A 21,958-nucleotide genomic window follows, 5' to 3' on the forward strand; every position below is an offset into this window, starting at 1 on the left:
ACAAAGAATGAAAACCAGGACAATGTCTGTACTAGCAACCTCTAACAAATATTAATAAGTAGCAGAAGATTTTCAACATCAGATTCATACATGTATCTTATTTAGTTTTTTTTTGCCACAGTTTCATCACTGGTTTAGTGCATTTACCGTTTTACCCTGTTTAGTGGCTCTCCTAGCCATCTGCTTTGCAGGGAACAGCAAACACAGTTCCAGGGCACTGTGGACTCACCATTCTCAGCATTCGGACCTCAATATTCCATGATTTTCTGAAATAGGAAATGTTGTGGTAGGTTTCAGACAGACTAAAGGTTCATTTACTCTTAAGTAGTGATGTCGCGAACATAAAATTTTCAGTTCGCGAACCACGAACGCGAACTTCCGCAAATGTTCGCGAACTGGCGAACCGGGCGAACCGCCATAGACTTCAATAGACAGGCGAATTTTAAAACCCACAGGGACTCTTTCTGGCCACAATAGTGATGAGAAAGTTGTTTCAAGGGGTCTAACACCTGGACTGTGGCATGCCGGAGGGGGATCTATGGCAAAACTCCCATGGAAAATTACGTAGTGGACGCAGAGTCGGGTTTTAATCCATAAAGGGCATAAATCAACTAACATTCCTAAATTGTTTGGAATAACGTGCTTTAAAACATCCAGTGTGTGTATACGATCAGGTATGATGTTGTATCGATCAGGTAGTGTAAGGGTTACGCCCGCATCACAGACATTGACAGACCAAACTCCCCTTTTAATGCACCGCAAACAGTTCATTTGCACAACCGCAAACTCCCCATTTGCACAAGGTTGGATACCAAGCTAGCCACGTCCCGGTGATGTCATTGAAGGTTTCTTCCTCCACCCAGCCACGTACAACACCAAGGGTCCCCGAAGGTCAATTGAATTGATTTTTCGAACGGGGAGATGGTTAAAAAAACGCTGGCTCCCTCCCCTTTGTTTTTATCCACGGTGACTGCGTCTGCGCCGTGCAATTTACTGTCACACCCGATATGAGTGGTATTTTCTGTAGTACTATTCTCATCAGTTTAATCCCTCTAACGTCCCCGACTCCCCAATCTGGGGGCCATTTATTAAACAGATTTTTCGGACGGGGAGATGGTTAAAAAAACGCTGGCTCCCTCCACTCTGTTTTAATCCACGGTGACTGCGTCTGCGCCGTGCAATTTACTGTCACACCCGATATGAGTGGTATTTTCTGTAGTACTATTCTCATCAGTTTAATCCCTCTAACGTCCCCAATCTGGGTGCCATTTATTGAATAGATTTTTCGAACGGGGAGATGGTTAAAAAAAACCTGGCTCCCTCCACTCTGTTTTAAACCACGGTGACTGCGTCTGCGCCGTGCAATTTACTGTCACACCCGATATGAGTGGTATTTTCTGTAGTACTATTCTCATCAGTTTAATCCCTCTAACGTCCCCAATCTGGGTGCCATTTATTGAATAGATTTTTCGAACGGGGAGATGGTTAAAAAAACGCTGGCTCCCTCCACTCTGTTTTAAACCACGGTGACTGCATCTGCGCCGTGCAATTTACTGTCACACCCGATATGAGTGGTATTTTCTGTAGTACTATTCTCATCAGTTTAATCCCTCTAACATCCCCAATCTGGGGGCCATTTATTAAATAGATTTTTTGAACGGGGAGATGGTTAAAAAAACGCTGGCTCCCTCCACCGATATGAGTGGTATTTTCTGTAGTATTATTCTCATCAGTTTAATCCCTGTTACGTCCCATATCAGGAATTGCCTTTTATGAAAAAAAATTTCGTCCGGGTACCTTCCACTGTGGTGTCCCAATAGCGACAAATTTTTTGAAGGCCTCAGACTCTACCAGCTGGTATGGTAAAAGCTGGCGGGCTAAGAGTTCCGTCAAGCCAGCTGTCAGTCGCCGGGCAAGGGGGTGACTTTGTGACATTGGCTTCTTATGCTCAAACATGTCCTTGACAGACACCTGACTGTGGGCAGATGAGCAGGAACTGCTGAAGGTGAGAGATGGAGTGGCGGGTGGTTGAGAGGGGGCAGGGAGGACAGCAGTGGTTGACGTGGCTGAAGATGCAGGACCAGGAGGAGCATGGTGGCTTTGAGTTTGTGTGCTGCTTGTACTCATGTGTTGATCCCATAGGCGTTTGTGATGTGAGATCATGTGCCTTCGCAAAGCAGTTGTACCAAGGTGGGTGTTGGACTTCCCACGACTCAGTTTCTTTTGGCACAGGTTGCAAATGGCATTGCTTTTATCAGAGGCAGACACACAAAAAAAATGCCACACTGCTGAGCTTTGCAATGACGGCATTCTAGTGGTGGCAACAGCATGCGTTGACTGGCGTGCTGTCTGGCTGACCCCAGGTGCCGATACATGCTGTCTGACTGTGCCACTAACTCCTTGCGACGACCTCCCCCTGCTTCCAACTCGTCTCCTCATTCTCTCTGTCTCCCCTTCAGAACTTTCCCCCTCTTCTTCTCTTCGAGCAGGCACCCACGTGGCATCCGTGGACACATCGTCATCATCAACCGCTTCACTTGTATCTGACACCTCAGCAAAGGAAGCAGCAGCGGGTACAACATCATCATCATCACACTGTACGTCCATGTGTGTAATCCTGCCTGACTGAGACATATCCCCGTAATCTACATCATCTGGCAATAATGGTTGCGCATCACTAATTGCATCCAACTGATGTGTAAATAACTCCTCTGACGGATCAAGTGAAGCGGCTGTGGTGGCTGTGGTGGTAGTGGCGACGGGCGGGTGCGTGGTAACTTGAGAGCAGGTGACCGAAGCTGAGTTGGAGGAGGATGGTGCGTCAAGGTTCTTAGCGGAAGCTGTTGAAGATTGGGTGTCCTGTCTAAGCCAGTCAACTACGTCCTCTGAATTTTTCGGGTTCAGGGTACGTGGCCTCTGAAAACTGGGCATTATTCCAGGGACAGTGGAAATCACAGCACCACGACCACGACGGCCCCTGCGGGGTGGCCTGCCTCTGCCTGTCATTTTTTTTTTAGATAAGTGGTACTACGCGTGCTAGGTACTGTGCCACCCGGTATGAGTGGTTGGCACTGGCAGTGGGCACACTACAGTCTGTGGAAGTGGGCCTGACACACACTGGCAGCAGGCAAGCAACTGAATTTAGACTACTGTCTAAAAATTAAATGCCTTATTTATCGGCAAGCTACTGTGCCACCCGGTATCAGTGGTTGGCACTGGCAGTGGGCACACTACAGTCAGTGGAAGAGGGCCTGACACACACTGGCAGCAGGCAAGCAACTGAAATTACACTAAAGTGTAAAAATTAAATGCCTTATTTATCGGCAAGCTACTGTGCCACCCGGTATGAATGGTTGGCACTGGCAGTGGGCACACTACAGTCAGTGGAAGAGGGCCTGACACACACTGGCAGCAGGCAAGCAACTGAATTTAGACTACTGTCTAAAAATTAAATGCCTTATTTATCGGCAAGCTACTGTGCCACCCGGTATCAGTGGTTGGCACTGGCAGTGGGCACACTACAGTCAGTGGAAGCGGGCCTGACACACACTGGCAGCAGGCGAGCAACTGAAATTACACTAAAGTGTAAAAATTAAATGCCTTATTTATCGACAAGCTACTGTGCCACCCGGTATCAGTGGTTGGCACTGGCAGTGGCACACTACAGTCAGTGGAAGCGGGCCTGACACACACTGGCAGCAGGCAAGCAACTGAATTTAGACTACTGTCTAAAAATTAAATGCCTTATTTATCGGCAAGCTACTGTGCCACCCGGTATCAGTGGTTGGCACTGGCAGTGGGCACACTACAGTCAGTAGAAGCGGGCCTGACACACACTGGCAGCAGGCAAGCAACTGAAATTACACTAAGTGTAAAAATTAAATGCCTTATTTATCGGCAAGCTACTGTGCCACCCGGTATGAGTGGTTGGCACTGGCAGTGGGCACACTACAGTCAGTAGAAGCGGGCCTGACACACACTGGCAGCAGGCAAGCAACTGAAATTACACTAAAGTGTAAAAATTAAATGCCTTATTTATCGGCAAGCTACTGTGCCACCCGGTATGAGTGGTTGGCACTGGCAGTGGGCACACTACAGTCAGTGGAAGAGGGCCTGACACACTGACTGGCAGCAGGCAAGCAACTGAATTTAGACTACTGTCTAAAATTAAATGCCTTATTTATCGGCAAGCTACTGTGCCACCCGGTATCAGTGGTTGGCACTGGCAGTGGGCACACTACAGTCAGTGGAAGCGGGCCTGACACACACTGGCAGCAGGCAAGCAACTGAAATTACACTAAAGTGTAAAAATTAAATGCCTTATTTATCGGCAAGCTACTGTGCCACCCGGTATGAGTGGTTGGCACTGGCAGTGGGCACACTACAGTCAGTGGAAGAGGGCCTGACACACTGACTGGCAGCAGGCAAGCAACTGAATTTAGACTACTGTCTAAAAATTAAATGCCTTATTTATCGGCAAGCTACTGTGCCACCGGGTATCAGTGGTTGGCACTGGCAGTGGGCACACTACAGTCAGTGGAAGCGGGCCTGACACACACTGGCAGCAGGCAAGCAACTGAAATTACACTAAAGTGTAAAAATTAAATGCCTTATTTATCGGCAAGCTACTGTGCCACCCGGTATCAGTGGTTGGCACTGGCAGTGGGCACACTACAGTCAGTAGAAGCGGGCCTGACACACACTGGCAGCAGGCAAGCAACTGAAATTACACTAAAGTGTAAAAATTAAATGCCTTATTTATCGGCAAGCTACTGTGCCACCCGGTATGAGTGGTTGGCACTGGCAGTGGGCACACTACAGTCAGTGGAAGAGGGCCTGACACACTGACTGGCAGCAGGCAAGCAACTGAATTTAGACTACTGTCTAAAAATTAAATGCCTTATTTATCGGCAAGCTACTGTGCCACCCGGTATCAGTGGTTGGCACTGGCAGTGGGCACACTACAGTCAGTGGAAGCGGGCCTGACACACACTGGCAGCAGGCAAGCAACTGAAATTACACTAAAGTGTAAAAATTAAATGCCTTATTTATCGGCAAGCTACTGTGCCACCCGGTATCAGTGGTTGGCACTGGCAGTGGGCACACTACAGTCAGTGGAAGAGGGCCTGACACACACTGGCAGCAGGCAAGCAACTGAATTTAGACTACTGTCTAAAAATTAAATGCCTTATTTATCGGCAAGCTACTGTGCCACCCGGTATCAGTGGTTGGCACTGGCAGTGGGCACACTACAGTCAGTGGAGCGGGCCTGACACACACTGGCAGCAGGCAAGCAACTGAATTTAGACTACTGTCTAAAAATTAAATGCCTTATTTATCGGCAAGCTACTGTGCCACCCGGTATCAGTGGTTGGCACTGGCAGTGGGCACACTACAGTCAGTTGAAGTCGGCCTGACACACACTAGCAGCAGGCAAGCAGCTGAAATTACACTAAAGTGTAAAAATTAAATGCCTTTTTTATGCAAAGTCCTGTGCCAGCCGGTATGAGTGGTGGGCACTGGCAGTGGGCACACTACAGTCAGTGGAAGTCAGCCTGACACACACTGGCAGGCAACTAACCTTAGATTAAAGTGTAAAAATTAAGTGCCTATTTTTTAAGCAAAGTCCTGTGCCACTCGGTATGACAGGGGTGGGCACTGGCAGTGGGCACACTACAGTCAGTTGAAGTCGGCCTGACACACACTAGCAGCAGGCAAGCAGCTGAAATTACATTAAAGTGTAAAAATTAAATGCCTTTTTTAAGCAAAGTCCTGTGCCAGCCGGTATGAGTGGTGGGCACTGGCAGTGGGCACACTACAGTCAGTGGAAGTCAGCCTGACACACACTGGCAGGCAACTAACCTTAGATTAAAGTGTAAAAATTAAGTGCCTATTTTTTAAGCAAAGTCCTGTGCCACTCGGTATGACAGGGGTGGGCACTGGCAGTGGGCACACTACAGTCAGTTGAAGTCGGCCTGACACACACTAGCAGCAGGCAAGCAGCTGAAATTACACTAAAGTGTAAAAATTAAATGCCTTTTTTATGCAAAGTCCTGTGCCAGCCGGTATGAGTGGTGGGCACTGGCAGTGGGCACACTACAGTCAGTGGAAGTCAGCCTGACACACACTGGCAGGCAACTAACCTTAGATTAAAGTGTAAAAATTAAGTGCCTATTTTTTAAGCAAAGTCCTGTGCCACTCGGGATGACAGGGGTGGGCACTGGCAGTGGGCACACTACAGTCAGTTGAAGTCGGCCTGACACACACTGGCAGGCAACTAACCTTAGATTAAAGTGTAAAAATGAAGTGCCTTTTTTTTAAGCAAAGTCCTGTGCCACACGGGATGACAGGGGTGGGCACTGGCAGTGGGCACACTACAGTCAGTTGAAGTCGGCCCCTGACACACACTAGCAGCAGGCAAGCAGCTGAATTACACTAAAGTGTAAAATTAATGCCTTTTTTATGCAAAGTCCTGTGCCAGCCGGTATGAGTGGTGGGCACTGGCAGTGGGCACACTACAGTCAGTGGAAGTCAGCCTGACACACACTGGCAGGCAACTAACCTTAGATTAAAGTGTAAAATTAAGTGCCTTTTTTTAAGCAAAGTCCTGTGCCACACGGAATGACAGGGGTGAGCACTGGCAGTGGGCACACTACAGTCTGTGGGCCTGCAGCTCCTCACACACAGGCAGGCCAGGCAACTGCAATATGTATATAAAGGAAAAAAAAAAAGCAGACTAATGTTGCAGCCCTAAAAAGGGCTTTTTGGGGTGCTGTCAGGACGCTGTCTTACAGCAGAGATCAGATGAGTCTTTCAGGACTGGAGTGGACACTGAATTCACTAGCCTAGCTATCGATTTCCAATTAAATCAGCAGCAGTTACAGTCTCCCGCCTCTCACTAAGACTGCAGCTTCAGAATGAATCTAAAATGGATGCTGTGCAGGAGGTGGGAGGGTCTGGGAGGGAGGGTATGCTGCTGATTGGCTGGAATGTGTCTGCTGACTGTGAGGTACAGGGTCAAAGTTTGCTCAATGATGATGTATAGGGGGCGGACCGAACATCGCATGTGTTCGCCCGGCAGAGGCGAACGCGAACAAGCTATGTTCGCCGGGAACTGTTCGCCGTCGGATAGTTCGGGCCATCTCTACTCTTAAGGCATCTATACACATTCAGTAGCTGACACGGGTGACAACTATCGCTCCAGACTCCCTCCCAGCTTTCATATACATGTTCAGTTTAGCCGAAACTGTATGCTTATTCAGTGTGGAGAATGGAGAAAGCTGCTGCCAGACAGTTTCTGGCGGCTGCTTATCTCCTAGGAAAACAAACCATTTGTCAACAGGTTCGGCTGACAAAATACTAATGTGTATGGCCTTTAGTTCTGTTGGTATCTGACAGGACATGCAGATCTGCTGTTATACTGTACACTGAAAATCTCTGAAGGACCACTGGTAAAATTACATAGTTACATAGTTAATATGGTTGAAAAAAGACAGAAGTCCATCAAGTTCAAACAAGGCATAGGTGTGTTCAAATTTTATAAAAGGGAGTGAAATCCAGATTTCTACACTTTTAAGAATTCATCTATGCCCTTTCTAAAACTGCCACTATTCCTGTTGTGACCACGTCCTGAGGTAGTCTATTCCACAGATTCACAGTTCTTAGAGTAAAGAAGCTTTGACGCTTCTGGAGATTGAACTTTTTCTTCTCCAGTCGGAGGCAGTGCCCCCTTGTCTTTTGAAGGGAATTTACATGGAACAGCTTTTCACCGTATTTTTTGTATGGCCCATTTATATATTTTTATTGGTTAATCATGTCCCCTTTAGATGTCTCTTCTCAAGACTAAATAAATGTAGTTCTTATAACTAAGACCCTCCATGCCCTTATCAGTTTAGTTGCTCTCCTTTGTACTTTTCCAGCGCCAGAGCATCTTTTCCAGGCTCGAAATGACCCACAGGGGTACAGGGGATTTGCCCGGTGGGCCCCTGAGCTAGGTGGGCCCCTAGTCTCCCACCTCCTTCACAAGTGGCACATAACACAGTAGACTTACTGCACTACATACATATTAAATGTACAGCACCACAACCAGCCTAAGTTCATATAAAAAACAGGATAGATTATTAAGGAAACTAGCCAGTTTATTATTATAGACACAATCAAAGCTGAGATGACTTCTAGGTATAGAGGAAAACTGCCAGTGTCCTCTTTTCCCCAGGACCTACCTTCTCAAAGTTTCTGCATGGACCCCCATATTCAATCATCTGGTAGCATCTTGCTGCTGTGTGAGCAGGTAATATTTAAATGTATCCGTACTATGGGCCCCCAAAGTTAATTTTACTGGTGGGTCCTAGGCACCCCAGTCCGACACTGATCCTTTCTATGGACTGGTGTCCAGAACTGAACAGCATATTCCAGATGTGGACGCACCAAAGCTTTTTTTTTATTTTTTATAAATAATGTTTATTGAATCAAATACAGTTTACATCATGATTAACATACAAAATGAATCACATAATTTTTTTTAGACCCCCATACCCTGTCCAAAAATATTTTTTTCATACTGCTGTTTATGAATTTACCCCCAACCAAGGCTACCAGATCTTTTTCCATATGTTTAATTGATTTATGCCCAGAAAATACATTTTCTCATAACTAATAACCTCATTCAGCAGGCATTCCCACTCTTTATTGCAGGGATTTATCAGAGCCCCATTCCCTAGCACTAATGATCTGTGCTATTAATAGTACTCGAAGAATACATTTACATTTATTACAATTTATGGACATTCATATGCATGTACCAGCTGATGATACCGAAATTTAAACATTGTTTCTCTGTGTTCATTTCGACAGTGACCGAATCTGACCCTCCTTAAATAAGTGTGAGATTAAGTAAATACCCCTACCAAAAATTTGTGGTTCTGAATCCTTGTAAATTTCGCCAGATAAATACTTGATGCAAGATAATACTTGATGCCGAAAATCTTTTTAAGCCATGTCCAAGATCGTTGTAACATTTCACATACCATACATTTCTAATTGACATTAGTTGTCAATGGTTGAGTCTAATAATTCAAAAACATTTGAGAATTTACCCTTTGTGGTGATTATTAAATCTCTAAGGAATCCTTTATTGGCTTCTGAGATGGTCCACTCTAATTGAGAGGCCACAAAAAAAGGTAATGATAGTCCTCCCATGTCTTCTGGCAGTCACAAATATTTTTGTTTAATTCATACTCTTTTCCTTTCCCATATTAACTCTAATTAACTATAATATTTTTAAGAAACCTAAAAAAAAATCCTCTACCCATATTATTCATGGTGCCAGAGCACATAATATTTAAGGGAGAACTACCATCTTGACTAAGCCAATTCTATCCACCCTTCTATGTGGTAGTTTTTGCCATACACTATTTTTAGTTCTTAGCTTACTGAGGATTGGAGAGAGGTTTAAAGTGATATAATCTTTAATATTCGCTGATATATTTACTCCCAGGTATTCAAAACTACTAGTAAATACTAGTAAATCTTCCGGTGATGTTGTAATTTGCTTTGGTCAATCTCAAACATGATAGAAACCCAAAGTGATCAATTATCTTCATAACTCTAGGAAGGGGCTGTTTAATATATTTTAGAAAATTCTGTATATCATCCACATATAAGCTGATCTTGTCCCTCTCTCCTTCTACCCCAAAACCTCGGATTTCATGCTCATCCCTAATTTTACAAGCAAGAGGTTCTAGGAAGATGGAAAACAACATGGGTGACAATGGGCATTATTGTCTGGTACCTTTAATATAAACTAAAACTAATTGTTTATTCCCCATTGATTTAAATTTTGGTCCAGTTTATAAAATTTTCACCAATTAAATTTTTCCCATTACCTTCTATAGGTAGGACCACTCCATCCTGTCAAAGGGTTTAGCAGCATCTAGTGGCAGGATGGAGCTTTCCCCCCCCCCCCCCTTTCACAATAATCCCTGCGCGTCCTGACTGCACGCACCACGTGCAGAAGCCAGGCCACAGGACTCCAGCCACATCAGTCTCACCACTGTTAAAGCTTTGCCTGACTGCACGCACCAAGTACAATAGCCAAGCCACAGCGCTCAGCCACACCTGACTCACCTCTGGCAAAGCGTTGTACTACAGTGCAGTAACAGCGACCGGGCAGCAGTAACCGAGCAGCAAAAATCAGCTGCACCAGCAGCTGCAGCACACCAGACTTGATAAAGGGGTCATGCGTACCCCGAAACGCGTTGTCTCTCAAACTTGTACATTCCAAATCCGGTTGTGATTTGCGCCTCACGTCCGCCAGATCACCAAAATCGTGACAGGCACCGTTACTCTTTCACAATATTCAACAGGGACCTACGTATGCTCATTTTTGCGCAGATGTATCAACTCAGGGGTTATCTTTTTTAACCTATTTGCTAATAATTTGGCAAATATCTTTAAGTCTGTATTTAATAATGAAATAGGTCTATGAGATTCTACTAATTGGGGATCTTTTCCCTTTTTGCAATAAAGTAATTACAGATTCAGACAAGGATGGAGGTAGAGAACCATACCTACTCGATTCGTTACTGGTTTGATATAGCAGAGGGATAAGCATATCTCCATATTTCCTATAGACTTCAAAAGGAAGACCATCATGCCCATAGGATGTATTTCCTTTAATTCTAGCTAATGCTTCTTTTAACTCTCCCACTGCTATACGAGCTTTTAACTCTGCTCTTTGCATTTCCGTGGCTGCGGTTAAATCTGTCTGCCCTAGAAAGTAGTCTATCTTCTTATGCCTAAAATAATAGTCTATAATCTCAGTTTCAATCATTTTCTCATCACGTGTGAGTACTCCTCCCTTTGTTCTTATACTCGTTATTTCATTAGGAGAGTCTTGGTTTCTGCCAACCTCTGATAAATATTTACTTGGTTTCCCTGTTTCTACAAAGCTTTTTTGTTCACAAAAAAAGACTCTTTGTTGAGCTTTATTCACTAATATCCTACTATACTCTTCCCTTGCCAGCCCTAATTTATCTTGAGCTTCTGCAGTGGGGTATGTAGTTAACTCCTTCTCAAGAATAGCCACTTTTTTCTTACTTGCATTTTTTTCTTTAATAAATCTCCTAGAGTTTCTGCACAAGGATACCCCTCAAGTAAGCTTTCAGGGAATCCCAGACAACATGAGCATCAAAGCTTTGTAAAATGGTAATATTACATCCCTGTCCCATGAGTCCATGCCTCGTTTATAGGGATTCTGTCACTAGAATTTTCACTATTAAACTGGCTAATGTGCTAATGTCAGCTGCACCTAACTAGGCTATTCTTGTGATTATTTATGCGCTGGGGAAATCTCGCGTCATCCAGTATTCGGCGCAGGCACGGTGAGGAAGCTGGCAGCCAGCGAGCATCCTTCCCTCACCGTGCCTGCGCCGAATACTGAACGGCGTGAGATTTTCCCAGCGCAGAGGGGCGGCAGGAGGATGCGAACGCTGCCTGGCCCTGTCAATCAAGACTTGGAGGGTGTGTAATGAGGTGGGAGGACGGAGCCTCTATTGGCTGTCCAGAGATCGGATCCCTCTATTGGCTGTTTACCAAGGTATTTTTTTCATTATAATATCATATCCTTTTTTATTCATTCATTCAGTCTCCCACAGTTTGGACCTATGGATTAGTGGAATTTAACATTAGGATATTTGGGTGAATTTTTGAACTACCTTGTGATATTACAGCTACTAGTGCCCCTTCACTGACCATTGAAGTGTGCATTCTTAGATTGTGGGGATCTGCTTCTCTTGGTACAGCAGGTGAGCTGCTTGTCGCAGCGCCTACTTGCATTGCTGCTCATATTTCAACTAATGTATTAATTGTTTGTAATTTATTATTGTCTAATAAAGTTATTATATATACTGTGTGTCCCCTTTGTGGGTTTTTGGTATTCTTAAAGCGGCTCTGTCAACAGATCACCTATAATCCTATTAAACCAGGCACATAGCATGGTAGGGGTGATCCTGCAGTTTAAAAATAATATCTTTCTCCTCACTGTTGGCACCACGGTTATTGATCGTACTTTTATTTCTTTGGTGGCAGGCAATTTCGAGCTCCAGGAGGCAGGATTTTTCAGTACAAGCACCACTATACAGCGTCTACCAATGTCTAAAACAACCTCTCCTCCCCTTGATTAACAGCGTTCTGAGCTTGTTTTTTTTAATTTATAAAGGTCTAAAAGAAAAAGGCTGATGGGGGTCTGATGGGGGTCTAAAAGAAAAGGGCTGATCTGAGGTCTGATGGGGGTCTAAAAAATGGCTGATGGGGGTTTAAAAGAAAAGGGCTGATCTGAGGTCTGATAAAAAAAATGGGCTGTTCTGAGGTCTGTTGGGCGTCTGACATGGAGGGCTGATATGATGTCCTAACATTTGTGGGGGTCTGATCTGAGGATCTGATATGAGGTCTGATCAAAAATATTTTCCTCGCTAAAATCTGGGGTGCGTCCTTATCGTCGGGTGTGTCTTATAAAGCGATAAATACGGGTATTTAAATAATAATTTATGCTGTTAATTTTGTATTTTTGCAGATTGTATCTCTTTTTTACAGATTTTATTAAGCCCATTGTAAATTTCAAAGGCTAAAGCGGACCTCAGATTTGTATTTTTTAACTGCCAATTTTTTGTTATATATTTCCTTTTTTACAGTAGCTATAAGCCATGTGGCGTTTCATTTTAGATGTTTATACTTGTTACTATTGGAATACATTTTTCCGTGTAATTACCCAATGTGGATTTAAAGCATTTCCATTTATCCTCTATATTATTGTGTGACAGTTGCTGCTCCCAGTCTATGCCCTGAAATGCTGCCCTCAACCCCAGGGAAGTTGACCTCTTTAAAATTAATTATTTTTGCTCTACAAGCCATATTTTGCTTCTTATATACTGTAGTTCAGGGGGAATATAATTATATTGTGGTCACTATTGCCTAGTGTTTCATGGACAGTAACATTTCCAACAAGCTCTGCATTGAAGCTATATCTGAATAATATAGCTATAGCTTAGATACAGCTATAGCTTAGATACAGCTATAGCTTAGATACAGTTATATGTCCATCTTATAGATAGAGCTGTGGCTGTATCTGAGCTGTGGCTGTATCTGAGCTGTGGCTGTATCTGAGCAGTGGCTGTATCTGAGCTGTGGCTGTATCTGAGCTGTGGCTGTACCTGAGCTGTGGCTGTATCTGCAATGTGACAGGAGATCTGCCTGTGTGAGCTAGGAGATGATCATGTGACAGTTTTTTTTTAATGCAAACTTAGGTTGTGCAGAGCAGGGTGAGGGGAAGGTCAGATTGTTCATACCCACAAATATTCATGAGGGAGAGCTCAGGCATTGTTATACGCCCCCTCAGCATCTTATTCAGCATGTAAACACAGCAATAATAGAACCATAAAAGGTGTAAGTACGGGTTTCTCTCTTAAGAAATGAAGCTTAACCAATGTATATGTACAGTACAGACCAAAAGTTTGGACACACCTTCTCATTCAAAGAGTTTTCTTTATTTTCATGACTATGAAGGCATCAAAACTATGGATTAACACATGTGGAATTATATACATAACAAACAAGTGTGAAACAACTGAAAATATGTCATATTCTAGGTTCTTCAAAGTAGCCACCTTTTGCTTTGATTACTGCTTTGCACACTCTTGGCATTCTCTTGATGAGCTTCAAGAGGTAGTCACCTGAAATGGTCTTCCAACAGTCTTGAAGGAGTTCCCAGCGATGCTTAGCACTTGTTGGCCCTTTTGCCTTCACTCTGCGGTCCAGCTCACCCCAAACCATCTCGATTGGGTTCAGGTCCGGTGACTGTGGAGGCCAGTTTATCTGGCGCAGCACCCCATCACTCTCCTTCATGGTCAAATAGCCCTTACTTTCAAAGTTTTCCCAATTTTTTCGGCTGACTGACTGACCTTCATTTCCTAAAGTAATGATGGCCACTCGTTTTTCTTTACTTAGCTGCTTTTTTCTTGCCATAATACAAATTCTAACAGACTATTCAGTAGGACTATCAGCTGTGTATCCACCTGACTTCTCCTCAACGCAACTGATGGTCCAACCCCATTTATAGCCAAGAAATCCCACTTATTAAACCTGACAGGGCACTCCTGTGAATTGAAACCATTTCAGGGGACTACCTCTTAAAGCCTCATCAAGAGAATGCCAAGAGTGTGCAAAGCAGTAATCAAAGCAAAAGGTAGCTACTTTGAAGAACCTAGAATATGACATATTTTCAGTTGTTTCACACTTGTTTGTTATGTATATAATTCCACATGTGTTAATTCATAGTTTTGATGCCTTCAGTGTGAATCTACAATTTTCATAGTCATGAAAATAAAGAAAACTCTTTGAATGAGAAGGTGTGTCCAAACATTTGGTCTGTACTGTATGTCCTGATGAGTTTTATGAGGTTTTAATTTTTTTTCCCATAACTCGGATAACCCCTTTAAATACCAAACTAGGCAGCATCCTTAGGCGGTAAAACTAAGGGCTCGAATATAGACAGCAAGTCATTTTTCTTGGTAAATGTTCATCATAGGCTGTCTAAATGGAATATCTTTAGTTACTGTACCATCTCTCTACAGGTAAAAAGTGTTCCGGGTGGTCCTCCTGATGAAACTGCTACCATCATTTACTCTGAGAAATCACAGAGCCCTATGAAGGCACTGAGTAATAATAGCATCTACAAACCACCTAGAGAAGAGTTTGAACAAGTAGTTAACAGTCCCCTTACCAGTAGGTGTGTATCATACGTGTAATCCTTGCCTTGGATTTTGGGCATTTAAAATTAACATCTCTAAAACTTTCTAGTACATAACTTTTAATAATATTACACACATTATGATGTGTTGCAGAATTAAGCTATAAGCTAATTTCTTTCATATTTTGCATGGATGTTATACAGTATGTTTGGCCCTGACAAAAATACTGACAAATGTCTGGTCTTGACAATGCTCACTTCACCTATAGAACCTCCTTTGCCTTTAGATTTCTCATATGAACCTTGGTAGTCTGCTGAGATTTTACTTAGGCAAGATGTTTTATTGTCATGCTTACTACCTGTATAAGTAGCCCATAGTAATGGATGCATTGTACAGAAGAGAATACAAGATCCATGCAGAAAGTCAGCAACAGAAGGTCTGACAGTATGTTCACACGGCTAAAATCTGCCACTGATTCAGGAGTGGAAAACAGGAATTTTCCGGTGCTGAATCCACATGAAAACTCCCATGCACGGTTTCCTATTCACTTTAGAGTAAAGTGGTTTCCTATTAACTTCAATGCAATAAAACTTCAATCAAAAACAAATCTGTCACCAAAAACTACCTGCTTTCAGATACCGATTCTGCTACTGATCAGCTATTGATTTTTCTGCCTTGGACTTTAGCCATGTGAGCATACCCTTAGTTAGTACTATGGAGGCACAGGAGTAGACAAGGTAGGCTGGGTCAAAAATCAGTGGTCAATGGTGAAGCACAGGAGCACAAGGAACAGAAGCTAAGAATAAGGCTAGACTCACATGGAGTTTTTTGTACGAGGTTTTGAAGCAGATCTGCCTGCAGTATTTTCAGCCACAGCCAGAAGTGGATTCGAAAGGATTCAGAAATATAAATAAAGATTTATACTTCTCTTTCCCGGTGGATCCACTTTTGGCTTTTGCTGAAAATCGTTGTGGCAGATCTGCTTCAAATGGTCGTCCAAAAAACTTTGTGAACCTAGCTTAACAACTCAGTGCTATTTCTTACACCATACTTGTGCCAGAGAAAGGTTTCCATGAACAAATGAGTTCAAGAAATCAAGGATCTATATTCCATTTATGTATCACCTCTACTATCCACTCTCTATACACTCAATCAACAGAGATCAATAACTGTCCCGATATTTGGAAGAAATACATGAAGGCAATGCTCTAAAAAAAAAACATGGTTGCTTTAATTTCATAGCTTCATAAAAAAAAAAAAAACACTTAAAAACACATGGGCTCTGATGTGCTTCTTCTCCTAAGTCCAGCACAATAATGGTTCGGCACCACTGAGATGTTTTTCTTCACAGAGTTTGGCCTCATGCACACGACAGTATTTTTTTGCGGTCCGCAAATAGCTGTTCCGTTGTTCCGTGATCCGTTTCCGTTTTTGTTTCCGTGTGTCTTCCTTGATTTTTGGAGGATCACCAGGCATGAAAAGTGAAGAAAAAATCTAAGTTAAGTTTGCCTTGCAAATGATAGGAAAAAAACGGACGCGGATGACAATCTTGTGTGCCTCCGTGTTTTTTCACGGACCCATTGACTTGAATGGGTTCGCGAACCGTTGTCTGTGAAAAAAATAGGACAGGTCATATTTTTTTGACGGACCTGGAAACATGGATCACGGACGCGGATGACAAACGGTGCATTATCCGAGTTTTCAACGGACCCATTGAAAGTCAATGGAAAATCACGGAAAATGGAACAACGGACACAGAACACAACAACGGTCGTGTGCATGAGGCCTTTTATGCAGAAAAACTGTGAGATTCTGAGGAAGCGGGCGGTGCTGGGCTCCTTTCAGCTGGACTCATCTCAGGGACAGGACTCATCTCAGGTTAATTTTCATATCTAACAAATCGTTTTTTTACACAATAAAAGCACACAGAGCTATGGGGACTGGGTATTGCGGATGTGCTAGCTGCCATCTAGCAACCCATGTCCTCAGCTCTATACACAAAATCCCGGTGACAGGTTCCCTTTAAGGTACTAAAGAAAACATGCCAGAATTTTACAGCAAAACATACTGTAGCAATGCTAACGAATACAAGGCAAGTGCCAGGTTTATTACCTGTTTTTACACCTACCTTAACAGTTTTGAAATGTCTAAGATAAGTCATATAATTTGCAACTTTTAGGCTGGTATGACACAGGTTTTCATTGGGCATTTTTTAGGGGTTTCTGAGTTTTTTATGCATCCTTTTGATTGGAGTTCTAGCAGCAATTTTTAGGCAAAAAACACCAGCTTCAGATGTTACATGTAAGTCTCAGTGAAATGTAAAAGCAGCACTCATAAGCATTTTTCTAGTGTGTTTTTCCCCCTTGAGGTGCTTTTTTTAGGTCAATGACTTGTTTTAGAAATTACAGCATACTCTGGGCTTGGCATTTTTTTCCTTCATTGCCTGACGGTTTTATTTCATAGACCTCAATTTGACTTGCTTGAAAAAACACTACTGCCAGTGCATGTTGTGTATTTTAATGGCGTTTTTGCATGGTGATTTTATGCACCAATGTATTTTCCCCATACATCTCTGCAGAGGAAGTGACATTATTATGAGGTACATACTTTTGTTATGGGCAGTGGGTGTGGAACCACTAAGCCAACTAACTAGTTTGACTTAGGGCTAGTCTTGAGGGCATTATGCTGGCAGTCACTGGTGTTCACCTTTTAAACCCCATACAGGGATCTCGCCTTCACTTCAGGGGAGCTACCAGGCTGTTACCTCTTGTAATAGTCCTGGTATAGTTGGCGACTGACCCACGGGGTCGGAGATACTGGTGCAAGGCACCGAGAAGGGTTAGGCAATCTTTGTAGTGAGGAAACAGGCAGTGGTCAGGGCTAGCAGTGTACATTCAAATCCATGAAACAAGTCTGAGGTCAGGGCAGGCAGAAAAGGGTCAATATGTTAAACAGGCTAAAGCCTGGACTGGCAGCAAAGAGTCAGAGTCAGTAAACAGGCAGAGGTCTGTACACAGGTAGACAAACAGAACAGCACAGCTTTACTGGGTGCTAGCAACTAGGAAAGCTAAAGCTCAGACACCATACGCCAAGGGAAAGTTCTTTATAAACCCACAGATAAATAGCCATAGGCTGGAACAAATCAGGGTGCCCCTAGGGACAGAAGGAGGAGATATACCAGCAGGACATATGTGGGAGCTGGAGAGGAGCCCTTGGGACCCCGGTGGCATGAGTCGCAGAAGGAGGTGAGACATGTGGTACCAATGCTTGCTCCTGGACAGAGGGATGGCTGCAGGCCCGGAGTGCCACCATAACAACTTTCCTATAAAAAAAAAATGTAATGCATACATAATATGCCATTAGAAAAAGCTCTGTGGTAAAACATGTTACATGGACAAAAACACCTATAAAATGCTCCCCAAAAAATCTGTTATAATTAACTAGTAATAATTCTATTACATGAATGTGATTCTGTGTTGTGACAGCCCACCTGCATCAGTTAGAGAGACACAGGACCAGAGTAGGGGAAGGACACCAGTCCGCAGGGGTCGACGATGGAGAAGAAATCCAGAGTTGGATGAATCCCAGTATGAAACAGATTACACAACAGCAGTTGAGTCTGGGGATGAAAGAGATCTGGAGGAATGGACAGGTTAAGTTCATGAAAAAGCATGATAGTAGCACTTAGGCAAGGCTCGAACCTCAAACCTGACTGCTAAAAATACACAACCAGACAGATGGAGCTATTCTCTCTGTGGCCAGTAACTAGGGACGGACTGGGGTTTTCTGCGCCCACCATACAAATGTTCTCTCGCCCAACCCTCATATCATTAAGAAAGTTAATAAGTTTTGATTAAAAGAAATAGACCCTAGTGGCAATTTACTGATTTCCAAATGCATCCAAATGTTTATTTTATTTATTATTATTTTAAACTCTGGGCCTTTGGTGCCCACTATGGTGTCGGAGCCTGGGCCACCAGAAGATACTATGGGACTATTGTGGTCCAGTCCAATGCTGCCTGATTGGTGTTTGGAGGATGTTGTGACAGCGTAATATTGAATTGCTGTTGTCTATTCAATTGTATTATGGGGACTTGCTCTGGTAGACAGGATTAGCAGACGCAGTATAGAGGCAACAACAAGTTCTTTGGATCAAAACAGTTCAGTGTTTTATTCACACCTTTAGGCAAGTGACAAAACAAAACAGTCATATTCAAACAAAAAGTCACCTTGTGGTGTTGATGGTAATTCACACCACGCAGCAATTCTGCCTCAAAGAGTCCTTCTGAGCCCAGCTGCCTATTTAAGGACAGCCAGGTGCTGCCAAAACCCGGACCGGCACTTAAAATCTGATCCGGTATTTTACCTCACCTGGCTGTAAATCAGCCCAGCAGCACATGCTGGGAGGAAAATACCTGTTTTTTCCAGACCAAACCTCTCACTGTGTCACATACCCCCCCTTCGTTCAACCCTGAGGGGAGTGAACACACGCCAGACAGTGTACCCGGGACAGGGCATCAGCATTTCCCTGTAACCGGCCTGCCCTGTGTTCCACCGAAAAACTTAAAGTTTTGTAGGGAGAGAAACCATCAGGTGACCCGGGCATTTCTGTCCTTGGCCTGGCTCATCCACTTGAGAGGAGAGTGGTCAGTCACCAGGCGGAATTTTCTCCCCAATAAATAAAAGCGGAGAGATTCAAGTGCCCACTTGATAGCCAGGCACTCTCTCTCCACTATACTGTACCTGGTCTCGGCTGGGGTGAGCTTACGGCTGAGGAAGACAATAGGATGCTCCTCCCCGTTGACTTCCTAAGACAGTACAGCACCGAGGCCTACTTTGGAGGCATCGGTCTGTACTACGAACTCCCTATTGAAGTCAGACGTCACCAAAACCGGTGACCCCGCACAGGGCCGATTTCAAAGTAGAAAAAGTCTCTTCCGCCCCGCTCATCTCAGCGAACCATCACTGACGTTGTGTCCCTTCAAGAGTCTGTCAAGGGCGCTGCTAGAGTAGCAAAGTGGGGAACAAACCTCATGTAATAGCCCACCATTCCCAGGAATGACTTTACTTGCCTAGTGGTGACAGGTCGGGGCCAATTCCTTATTGCCTCTATTTTGTTCACTTGGGGTTTAATGACTCAGCGCCCAATGACATATCCCAGGTCTTAGTTTCTTCTAACCCTATCGCACATTTTTTGAGTTAGCAGTTAGGCCAGCTTTCCGAAGGGAGTCCACTACAGCCTACACTTTGGGTAGGTGACTTTCCCAGTCGGTACTGTGGATGACAATATCATCCAGGTAAGCAGAAGTGTACCGATGATGTGGATGAAGCACGATGTCCATAGTCGCTGAAAAGTGGCGAGGGCGCCATGCAGACCACAGGGTAAGACCTTATATTGATACAGCCCCTCAGGCGTGATGAAGGCAGCTTTCTCTTTGGCAGCCTCCGCTAAGGGCACCTACCAGTACCCTTTCGTGAGGTCCAAAACAGAAAAATGTCCTAACCTCTCGATGAGCTCATCCACCCCGGAGCATGGGATATGCATCGAATTTGGAAACCTTGTTAAGTTTTCGAAAGTCGTTACAAAACTGCAACGTACCGACCGGCTTGGGTATCAATACTATAGGACTGGCCCACTCACTTTTTGACTCCTCAATGACGTCTAGCTGCAACATTAGCTGCACCTCCTCCGATACGGCTTGTCGCCGAGCCTCGGGTACCCGGTATAGTTTTAATCAGACTTTTGCCTGAGGCTCAGTGACAATGTCATGCTGGATTATGGAAGTGCGTCCAGTGAGGTCTGAGAACACATCCGTGTTCCGACTAAAGAACTCCCTGGCCTCCTGAGCCTGTTTAGAGGAGAGGCTGTCAGCAATTTTTACTGTGGCAGCCGCCCTGTCTTGCATCAGACAGAGGGGCCGGTACCTCTTCTCCTAGAAAACTCGGCCGCGGGCTGTCTTCTGTACAGGTTTCCCTATCTCTCCAAGGTTTGAGTAAATTCACATGGTAAACCTGCTCCGGCTTATCCCGCCCTGGCTGGTGTACCTTGTAGTTTACATCTCCAATTTTCTCGAGTACCTTGTAGGGCCCCTGCCACCTAGCCAGGAACTTACTGTCCATGGTCGGCACCAGAACCAAAACCCGATCACCCGGGTTAAAGATCCGGACCCGAGCCTGCCAATTATAGACCCAACTCTAGGGTCGCTGAGCTGAGTCCATATGCTCCCTAACAAGTGGCAACACTGTCTCTATCCGGTCTTGCATCTGGGTAACGTACTCAATGACACTTTTATGTGGAGTGAGTTGTTGTTCCCATGAATCTTTGGCCACGTCCAAGAGACCGCGAGGGTGTCTGCCATATAGCAGTTCGAAGGCGAGAACCCAGTAGAGGCCTGGGGTACCTCTCGCACTGCGAACATAAGATAGGGCAGAAGGAGGTCCCAGTCCCCTCCCATCTTTAGATACTACCTTTTTCAACATTCTTTTTAATGTTGGTTTAAACCGTTCTACCAGACCGTCCGTTTGCGGATGGTAAACGGATGTTCATAGTTGTTTTATGTGCAGCAATTTACAGAGTTTCCCTCATCAACCCTTGGACATAAAAGGGGGTCCCTTGGTCTGTCAGAACCTCTTTAGGTAGTTCCTACTCGGGAAAACATCACCATTAACTCCTTAGCTATGAGTTTGCTGAGATATGTCGCAGTGGCACCGCCTCCGGGTACCGAGTGCGTAGTCTAGAATGACTAAGATGTAGTTGATGCCCTCTGGCGGACTTCGGTACTGGGCCTATGAGGTCCATAGCCATTCGTCAAACCGGTACTTTGATAATTGGGAGAGGTACTAGGGGACTACGGAAATGTGCCTGGGGGCTAGTTATCTGGCAGGTCGGGCAAGACTTTCAAAACTCTTCCACTTCTTTAAATATACTGGGCCAGTAAAACCGCTGTAGAATACGATCCTGAGTTTTCTGCAGCCCAGGTGACCCCCGAGAACGTGTTGTGGGCTAGATCTAACAGAAGCTTGCGATAAGCCTTGGGGACCACCAACTGTTCAATGGGCTCACCCTGTAGTTGGTTTACCTGATACAACATATCTTGATGAACCAAAAAACGGGGGGAAACACTGACTCTGCAAAAAGATAAATGGGGCGGCTTAGGATTACTATGGTGCCCCAACTGCAATTGATGCACCCAAATCAAGAGGTAGGATAATAT

The 21,958-nt window shown here is 44.3% G+C and overlaps 1 protein-coding gene across 2 annotated transcripts in view; it reads left to right on the top strand.

The window, feature by feature from the left end:
* Positions 1-21,958, top strand: part of LOC120989397 (occludin-like) — a 38,685-nt gene that overhangs the window by 13,853 nt on the left and 2,874 nt on the right. For both annotated transcript variants that reach the window (XM_040417472.1, XM_040417473.1), the window contains exons 4-5: positions 14,628-14,782; positions 18,230-18,396. In XM_040417472.1, coding sequence (XP_040273406.1) covers positions 14,628-14,782; positions 18,230-18,396 — 322 coding nt within the window. The remainder of the gene's footprint in view (positions 1-14,627; positions 14,783-18,229; positions 18,397-21,958) is intronic.

The sequence above is a fragment of the Bufo bufo genome, chromosome 2 (genome assembly GCF_905171765.1).
Source record: "Bufo bufo chromosome 2, aBufBuf1.1, whole genome shotgun sequence".
Taxonomy (NCBI): Eukaryota; Metazoa; Chordata; class Amphibia; order Anura; family Bufonidae; genus Bufo; species Bufo bufo.